The following is a 9,800-nucleotide window of genomic DNA, read 5'->3' as shown; positions in this document are numbered from 1 at the left end:
TTACCCAAATAAAAAAAGAAGTTTTCGATATGTTTTACAAGTCTGCTCTATATCGATTACAAACACTACTTTATTGAAAAATGTTTCTATTTTAATGTAGGGTAGACCGGGGACAAAAGTAACAGGGTACAGTTATAACATCGTGAATATTTCTTAAACTATAAAAGGTACGTGTGTATGACCGCGAGGCGAAATCCGCTAGATAGAGCGGCATTTGTTCCTTAGTTCATTGCCGCCCCTCGCGGAACGTGCACGTGTGCAGGAGAAGAAATTACTTTTTTCCTTCCTGAAGTAAGTTTTCTTACGTGCATAAAATCTGAAATATTTTTCTTTCTTTATGCCGAAGGTATAAGGTTTTATTTTTATATGTTTTAGTGATTATTTATGTTGATGATTTGCATAATACGATTGACTTTCATCCAAATATTTATGTAAAAAATTTACTTCGAATCATAAAATATCATTAGGGGACAATTGTAACATCAATGCCTGGAAATAGTTGTAGCGTTACAATTGTCCCTGTTGCTCGGGGACAACTTCAACTTAACCTAACCCTTTAAATATATATGATTATAAATAATCTTTCAGTTGAGAAAACAGTATTATTTGTTTTTGTTTGCTATAATGTAAAAATACTGATATTGTCATGTAACAAATTATTTTATCATTAAAGTTGCATTTTTTATAGAAAATTCGTAAGATTGATTACATAAACCTACTAAATAACCATTATTTTGTTTATAGATGATGTGGTACAATCGTTCCCCTCTGCTGTTACAATTGTCCCGGGGGTTGGGACGGTTGTAACAGTATTCCTCATATTCTTTAAACAATAATAACTTTTTTCCTAGTTACATTACTGAATTCAGCACAAGAAAATTTTGTAGTCAAATAAATTCTACATCTAAAGGTACAGGTCTTTTTTACGTAAATATTATATTTTAACTGTTATAAAATCTTAAACTCAAAATGTTACTTTTGTCCCCGGTCTACCCTACGTTGCAAGAATTCTTATGACGTATTTTCTCGCTTCAACGTCAATTCAAGATGAATGATTATATAGTGTATCTGAATACATTTAGAGATTAATGACATTCGAATATATATGCGCGATTAACGCTATTAATTAAAAGAAGAATGCGCATATTTTTTAATTAGCATACGTATAAAACTGTAAGTAATATCTACTATTAAGTTAGATACCGAAAATTTTCAAAAGACGCTTATGACTTAAAGAGACTCACTCAACTACAATTATATGACGGACACTCGTAAATTTATAGAGCAATTATCATAATCTTATTTGAGAAATCAAACCCGATAACACCAATCGATAAACTTCTATCATCAATATGTTTATTTTTTCTTAGATATCTCGGAAAAAATATGGATCTGATAATTTACTTAATCTTATTAAACTTACTATATTACCTGCGCAAAAATATTTGGCGAGTATGAAAAGTTTCTATTAAAATTTATTTAAAAATTAATTATTTTTTAAAGATTCTTTCTCGGGCTCTAAATACTAAAAAAATATTCAAAAAATAATTAAAAATGATCGAACCAATGTAAAAAATATGTAGTAGAGTAGTAATAATAATAATAATTTATTTCTGCCTTTTTGCGAGGTACAAAAGGGCTCCCGCTCCTTTTACAAAACACTTATCTTTATAGCCCACCTCTCTCTCTCTCTCTCTTTCTCTCTTCACCTATTCCTTGCGGCCGTACAACTTACCGCTCTCTCTTCCTTTTCTCCACCGCGCTTTTCCTCCTCATACTCTCTCTCTTTCTCGTCTTTCCTCGCCGCATATAGGTATATATACGTTTTTACATTCTACGTTCTTTACAATTACTATTTACTATTTAATAAATTACAGTTTACAATTTACTGGTCCTCCACTTTTTATTACGATTTTCTTTTTCTCCACTCTGTCCTTTTTTTCGTCCATCCTCTTTGTCCCTCTTATACTTCATATTCCTCCACAGATGTATAGAATATATTTTTAAATTTTAATTATACCGTCTTTATTATAAAACGTTTTCAAGACTACAAAATATTATAGATATGAAAGATATTATAGATAATATTATAGATATGAAAGATAGAATTTGTAAAATAAGATAAAGAATGTAAGAAGAAAAATTCAACATTAATAATAGGAATGAATAATAATTATTGATAGTTATAAGGTCAACATTTTCGAGGAAGTCGTTTATTTTTATATATCTTCAATATTTTTTTGTTTATTACACTAGGGAAGCTGACCGCAGCCTATGTCGCATAGTACCATGCCGAAAAATTCGAATGCGGCGAATGCAGAAAGTGCGGTAAATGCGACGCAGAGTTCGAATGCGGGGAATGCTACGAAGTTAGACAATAAGACTCATTTGTTGCAAAAGTACCTCGATCTACCCCAACCGGAAAATGAGATCCAGGTGCAGTACATCTGGATCGACAGAAGTGGCGAAGAATTATGTAGCAAGACCAAAACTCTGAGCTTCGTGCCGAAACGTCCTTCCGGTAAGCGTATTAATAATCTGATAGTGATAGGTGAAAAATTTTTATATACATTGTACTTTTATACTAACTGATTTTGTTCGGTATATAATCACGAGCCTATCCAGCACATCTTCTAAAGTCTTATTTAAGTTTGTACTTTCCTTTTTCTTGTTTCTACGTCTAATTCCAATTTTTCTACTCCTAAATCTAAGGAAAATATTCTGAGATAAAGTTGCCTATACTTATGTACGTGGTCTGTTTAAAAAGTAATGAGACTGAATTTCAATTTAATAACATTAATACATATGATTCTACAATTATTTGTATAACTGTTTGGGTGACACGTCACGAAAATGGAACACAAGAAAATGGAGCAGCGTTACACGAAGTTTAACGTAACAAATTCTGTGTCAAATTTCAGGATAACGTGACAGAGAAACATTTAAAAAGTTGACAGTGAGAATGATTGGTGACCAATTAAATTAAATTTGAATCACCAAATTGTTTATATTATTGTTGGTCCAGAATGGAATTCATTTTTATAATTTAACCGCCGCGCCATCTAAAAATATCTTGTGCCTGGGATAGAACTTGATCTCTGTAAATCTGTTTCAACTTCTTAAATGTTTCCATCGCATTGTCCTGGACACGGTCTTATATGTATAAGACCGTGGTCCTCGAGTTTGACACAGAATTTGGTCGCATAATGCTGCTTGATTTTCTTATGTTCCATTTTCGTGACGTGTCACCCAAACATCAGTTATACAAATAATTGTAGAATCATATTTTATTAATGTTATTAAATTGAAATTCAGTCTTATTACTTTTTAAACAGACCACATACATAAGTATAGGCACCTTTATCTCAGAATATTTTCCTTAGATTTAGGAGTAGAAAAATTGAAATTAGACGTAGGTACAAGAAAAGAGAAAGTACAAACTTAATTAATAAACTGAGAATTCCCAGTAGAAAGTTTCCGGCAAGATCTGAAGGACACAAGATATGCTTGCAGTGCCGCTTTCCTTTTCTAATTGTCACAGAGTTTTGGATTTACAACATACATTGCGCGTGTACTTTTGCGGCGTCTTTTTTTTACCTTTTTTGAAAAAGGTAATTACATATACTCGCTTTAACAATGGCGTTCCGCTCTTACTTGCCTTATTTTCAACATTGATATTGTGAGAGCGTTTGTCCCATTTACGTATTAAAATATCTATTATATGTTTATACAACATAGTACACATACAAAAAATTAAAAAGTTAAAAATAATTTGTTTTTTATAAAATTGGTCGCGAAAAATTGTAACTGGAGAAAATTGAGTCACAATTTTCTTGGAGAATAACCTGCAGTAAACATATGATCCCTGCTTATTGTTATAACAACTATTATGTACTATTATACTAACTAATTATTAAGTGATCGCTATTTCTATACAGAATTTTAAACTCAATTATCTTTTCCAGAACTGTCACCGTGGATTCTCGAAAACAGTTCGATGTTTCAGGCCCATTTTTCTGATCCAGTCAAGGAGGATATATATCTCTACCCGGTGGCGATTTATAATGATCCCTTTCGTCCCGGTAATAATAACAAGCTCGTGCTCTGCGACACTTACTACAGCGATGATACGCCAACGAAAACGAACAACCGGTGTCGCGCAAACCAAGCGATGGAGTCTGTCAAGGATCAGGAACCCTGGTTTGGCATCAAGCAAAAGTATACTTTTTTAGATTTCAACGGTAAAGCGCTCCTTTGCTCCTCAAGGAAACATAAGAGTATGGAGTATGATTGCGGCATCGGCGCCAACAAGGTAATCGGCCGCGAAATTGTCGAAGCCCATTACAGAGCCTGCCTCTACGCTGGCGTGAAGCTCGCGGGTACCAAAGCTATGGTGAAGCCTTCACAATGGGAGTTTCAGGTGAATAAATTGAAGCCAACGTAACGGAAAGTGAAAAGAACACGCATAGTGTCTTTCCATAACTTTGAAGTCAATCTTTCATCAGTGACAAATGAGCGGAAGATCAGGAAATTCTTATAGATTAAAAAAATCGCGACAGTCTAATTAGACAACAAACTCCGAAGATTTAGCTTTACATGTTGTAGTAGAAATATAGTTTAGGATCTTTGTTGTAACGCATGTCTAATTTGAAAATTTTACTTCGTTGAAAGTTTAATTTACGAACTTTCCGTAACCTAAGAGTCTCGCAGAGATATAATTTATAAAGCTCTCTTGCGGAAAGAAAATACATCTTTCCTCTACGAAGAGTTATTATCATGTTTTCTTACTATACATCCAGGTGGGACCATGCACGGGCATCAAGGCCGGAGATGATCTGTGGATCGCCCGATTCATTCTGCACCGTATTGCCGAAGAATTCGGTGTGATCACCAATCTGGATCCGAAAACGAATCCGATGCAGCTCCGCTTGTGGTGGGAAGAAGACAGTCTCGCCAGAGACGCTAGTGCCGATACCAACTTCTCGACGAAGGCGATGCGCGGCGAAAACGGTATCGCCGAAATCGAGAAGGCGGTCGACAAGCTCAGCAAGCAACATCTCAGGCACATCCAGGCGTACGATCCGCGCGGAGGAAAGAACAGCGAACGCAGACTGAACAACAGATATGAACCCAGCAAAATTCGTTATTTTAGTGCCGAGGTGGGCAATCGAGACGCCAGCATCCGCATTCCCCGTCGCGTCGCCAATGAGAATAAGGGCTACCTGCAAGACATGAGGCCTAGCAGCAACTGCGATCCCTACTCCGTTTGCGACGCCCTGGTTCGTACTTGCGTGCTCAATGAATAATAAAACCGCAGCACGACGAGGATGCTTATGAAAGACACGCCGGACCGACACGCACACACCCGCTTACCCTGGAGCGTACATTACTTGTAAAACTTGAAATCCTATTTGTTTTTCTATTTAGTACGATGGTTAATGTTGAATTTCTCTACTGGAAAAGTTAAAATTTGAGCATTCAGTGTCTTAAGTATCATTCGAAATATTTAGCTGCAAGTTCTACAAAAACAAAATTTACCATTAACGATTGTGCATGGTATTGCCGAAAGAGAATTGAGATTGGTTCAGTTTTCTTTCGCTGTTCACATTATGGATATGATGTTTAGAGAAGGACAAAAGGGACCATTGATTCGTGATTCGTTTATTTCTGTACCTGTTTACTTCGCACTCTAGTCAACATTACTGTACTTAATTTTTCCATGAAGATGTGAAAAAATAAAACACAGAAATTTAGCGTATAATATAATTAAAAAATAATTATGACAATATACATATAAATTACATTTCTATATTCTTCTTTTTTGTATATATATCAGGTAAAGAAGTAAATATCTGTTTAAATGCATCTAAATGAGAGGTAACTTCTGTACAAATTGTCGGAACCACATGTAGCTCGTGCAGGCAGACAACGAGTACCAAGTGATTATGTAACTTAAATGTTCATTCCTTAAAGTTACTTTCGTCTGGCCTCCGATCGGACCTTGAGGTGTACCGTATTCAGCCAATAATTCTATATATATAGGCTCTGACTCTGTTACCTTTGCCATTGCATCTAAATCTCTGGAATAAACATAAATGTTAGAATTTTCATGTAATGGAGAATATATCGTTTTCTACAGTTTTCTGTAACTTTCTTCAAATTCTGTTTATACTCAAACGAGTAATAGAATAAAGTAATCAGTAAACCATGCGCCTTTACCTATAATGCCATACACCTTTCGCAGGAGCATTGTCAGGCATAAACTGAGGTCGTTTTTCAGTTGCTCTGATAATGCCGATAATTTCTACAGTGTCCGTAATTTTATTTCCCATTTTAAACGTCGAGCGATCATGTCTAGGAATCCATCCACGATTCACCATAATAGTCAGGCTGAAATCAAGAAAAAATCCTAAATTCTATAGTGAATTAGAGAACGTTAAATGAATTTTATTCTTTCCATATAATTTCTTTTCATAATTAATAATTAATAAAAGCGTTGTGTAATTACTCCCGATCCTCCAGTCTGAAAGGTGTAATCACGTAATATCCTGTGCCTGATTTGCGAGAAAATATTCCACCGCCTTTTTCGCTCACCGCCTCTCCATTGAGAATAAGGCTTCTAGGCCCTATCAAAAATTCCCTTTCATATAAAAATTTGCCCTTGACCTTCATACGGTAATATTCTTTATCTTTTAGTTCATTTAAGCTAAAATGAAATAATTTCTATTAGATAGGTGTAATAAAAATAGTGCTTGCAATATAACATCATAATCTTACTCAGATGGCAGATCGATTGGTTCTGCTGAAGTGCGTTGCTTTAGACTTTCTATTAGATCCAGCTTCCATCTCCATCTCTTAATTTGCCATGTGCCAAGTGCAAAAGTGGCGATGGGTATTCCCTAAAATACAGAAATTGCAGCATGCACAAGTTAAATTTAAAAACTATCAATGGAATCTGGCAGTTTTTTTAAATTTTCAAAATATACTAATTATATTTCTTGCTTATATTTTATATTTATCATACTTATAAAATATTGCAATCTTAATATATCTATTAATACGTAATAAAATTATGCTAAATTTTATATCTAAATTTTATTTATTTCTTCTATGTATACATAGACAAAAAATGTATAATAATAATAATAATAATAATAAACTTTATTAACGGGTAATAAACCCTTTAGCGTACAAAGAGAAAAGAAAAACGAACAATAAAATAAAATTAAAATTTTACAACATAATATGGAGAACATTCAAGTTACAAGAGTAGACGAGAAAGTTTTTGTTTAAAAGTTGATACAGAGCCACCAAAAAAGTCAACCCTATTGGAAAAATTACTTGCAGATATTATTAGCCTATTTACACAAGAATTTGCGCTATACAAAGTACGGTGATACCCGAAGTGGAAGATGGAGTACTGTCTTAATTCTCTAGTCGAGATGTTAAAATAGATACGTTCCAACAAATCCGGACAATCAGTAGAGTGATTGAGAAGCTTAAAAATAAATGTAAGATCAAAGGTTAGTCTCCTGTCTCCTATTTTCTAACGTAGCAGATTTAATCTATCTAATATAGTACAGTAGTCATGGGGCAAGTAATTGACATGGGATTACCTAGCCGATAAGCAGCCATACGCAGGAATTTGTGCTGCACACTTTCAATCAATAACTGATGGCATTTAAAATACGGAGACCAAACTATGGAACAGTACTCCAACTTGGGGCGAACTAATGTACAGTATAATAATTTTAAAGTGGTTATATTTTTAAAAAATCTACCCCATCGGAGGATGAATCCAAGCGTTCTATAAGCAGATGAAACTATTGATTGTATATGTGTATTAAATAATAAGTCCGCACTGAACAAGACCCCGAGATCTCGAGCTTCGCGCACTGCTGAGAGAGATAAACCATCAAGAATATAGTTATATAAATATGAGTTACGTCTATGAGAAAAATAAATGACAAAACATTTAGAGACGTTAAGCCGAAGACAGCTCCTCCTACACCAGGCCTCAAGTTCAAATAAGTCATGTTGTAATAAAAGTGCATCAGCAGGTCCATTAATCCGACGGTATAATTTAAGGTCATCAGCATACAATAAGAAAAAGCAAAATTTAATAAAAGCAGCTATGTCATTAATAAATAAAACAAATAAAAGAGGGCCAAGATGTGAGCCCTGCGGCACTCCAGACAAAACATTTATACTTCTGGAGAAGCTATTATTAAACTTTATGACTTGAGACCTGTTTGATAGGAAGCAGGATATCCAACGCAAAACAGAACCTCTGAACCCTAGAGATCGAAGTTTACACATTAATATTGTATGATTAACTGTCAAAGGCTTTTCTAAAATATATAATATATAATATATGTATATATTACGTAATATAATATATTTCATACTAGATAAATATCACTGAGTTATATAAATCCTTTTATCTATACTGTAAATATAGCTATTTATATATATATACTAATAATTAGTAGATAATAATTTTGTCATTACTTGCCAACAAGCAATATCCATATAGTCCAATCGTTTCCTCTGATTTTCGATATCTATTCGTCTCGATAGCCTTAGGCCTCGTCAGTTTGCTCTTACATCTCGCTTGAGTATTTACATTACCGAATAATGACCCGTGCGCGCTTCTATCGAGAGCACATTTTACACCTCTCGAAAGTCCAAATATCTTTGTCAGATTCATATTCGACTTTTAGTTCAAAAATTAGTAAATAAATTCCTATATTTTAATCATAAACGACTGTCGACATCTGATAGTTGCATGCAAAGTTTCATGCCGACAGTACTCACGCTTCAACGACTTCAGCAACACAGCAACGGTACTGAACCAGCTGATGCCTGTTATCATGATAAGAGAAATATCCAATGAACGTGTCCCATTATGGGTAATTCACATTGCGATATTCATTGTATGTACAATACATACCACACCCGGTATCCAATAAAAGAACTTGTTTTCTAGGAACAATAGCGTCGTTACTAAGATCCTTTTTATAGAACCACGATCTTTTTTTCTGCATTTAGCAGAAAAAGCAGTTTAAGTATAAGCGCTTAAGGGGATCCTACAGTGACTGGCGAACTTCCTCGATGTCGATAATGTCAACCTTTCTAATTTTGTTTTCCCTATATCTGTCTTTGTCTAACGAAATGACATCTGTCCTTTTTTCGATTGCTCGCCATCTCTCGCAAGATCCGTGAACTACTGCTGTGACATAATTGCTGCTCTGCGTGAATATTTTTGTGAAAAATATACACGATCGTTTCAAAGCTCTCATTTTTATTCCAGGCTTTCAATCTCAATTTCAAAGGTACGTTATTGTTTGTGCACGTCTTCTGAAGGGTGGGAAACTTTAATTTCGTACATATTACGTATACAACTATTTATATCAGAAAATAAGGTTATGAGATGACAACATTTAAAAATTTTTTTCAATTATTACTAATTATTTGACAATCCCACCCTTCATTAGTACCTCTACTTTACTCCTGTAAAAGGATTTTGCGATCTATAAAGCCGTTTCAAAATGAGAGCTTTGAAATGTAATTGTCGGTAATTTGGACGGCTTTAGCATCCCCTTAAGCGCCCGGTGTCCACGATGCAAGAACTGGGTCCAAGTTTCGGTTTAAAGCCCGGTGTCCACGATGCAAGAACTGGGTCCAAATTTCAGTTTAAGCCAATAAAACTGCTACTTTTCTGTAAGAGCTGCAAGATGATTGGCTTAAACCGAAACTTGGACACAGTTCTTGCATCGTGGACACCGGGCTTAAGCCAA

General features: G+C 34.7%; 2 protein-coding genes across 6 annotated transcripts in view; one reads left to right on the top strand and one right to left on the bottom strand.

The window, feature by feature from the left end:
- Window positions 1-5,758, top strand: part of LOC112464518 (glutamine synthetase-like) — an 8,319-nt gene extending 2,561 nt beyond the window's left edge. For 2 of the 4 annotated variants that reach the window (XM_025031542.1, XM_025031544.1), the window contains exons 2-4: window positions 2,257-2,521; window positions 3,966-4,420; window positions 4,800-5,758. In XM_025031542.1, coding sequence (XP_024887310.1) covers window positions 2,275-2,521; window positions 3,966-4,420; window positions 4,800-5,306 — 1,209 coding nt within the window. In that variant the 5' untranslated portion in view covers window positions 2,257-2,274 and the 3' untranslated portion in view covers window positions 5,307-5,758. Of the gene's footprint in view, window positions 1-21; window positions 292-1,374; window positions 1,453-2,256; window positions 2,522-3,965; window positions 4,421-4,799 lie in introns of those variants that run through there. The other 2 variants (XM_025031543.1, XM_025031545.1) reach the window with 2 other exon arrangements.
- On the bottom strand, window positions 5,646-8,867 carry LOC112464519 (surfeit locus protein 1). 2 transcript variants are annotated; one of them, XM_025031546.1, is made up of 5 exons: window positions 8,516-8,867; window positions 6,778-6,899; window positions 6,509-6,706; window positions 6,220-6,390; window positions 5,646-6,080 (listed from the first exon to the last, which is right to left on the bottom strand). In XM_025031546.1, exons 1-5 carry the CDS (start codon window positions 8,708-8,710, stop codon window positions 5,867-5,869), a joined length of 900 nt encoding a protein of 299 aa, XP_024887314.1. In that variant the 5' UTR covers window positions 8,711-8,867; the 3' UTR covers window positions 5,646-5,866. The 2 variants fall into 2 exon arrangements, with proteins under 2 accessions (XP_024887314.1, XP_024887315.1); XM_025031547.1 differs by having other exon boundaries at window positions 8,512-8,634.
- Between the last annotated feature and the right edge of the window lie 933 nt (window positions 8,868-9,800).

This window comes from Temnothorax curvispinosus, unplaced genomic scaffold, assembly GCF_003070985.1.
Source record: "Temnothorax curvispinosus isolate PA1 unplaced genomic scaffold, ASM307098v1 QBEX01014279.1, whole genome shotgun sequence".
NCBI lineage: Eukaryota > Metazoa > Arthropoda > Insecta > Hymenoptera > Formicidae > Temnothorax > Temnothorax curvispinosus.
Note: the sequence above shows the minus strand (reverse complement) of the source record. Positions and strands in the feature narration are given on the sequence as shown.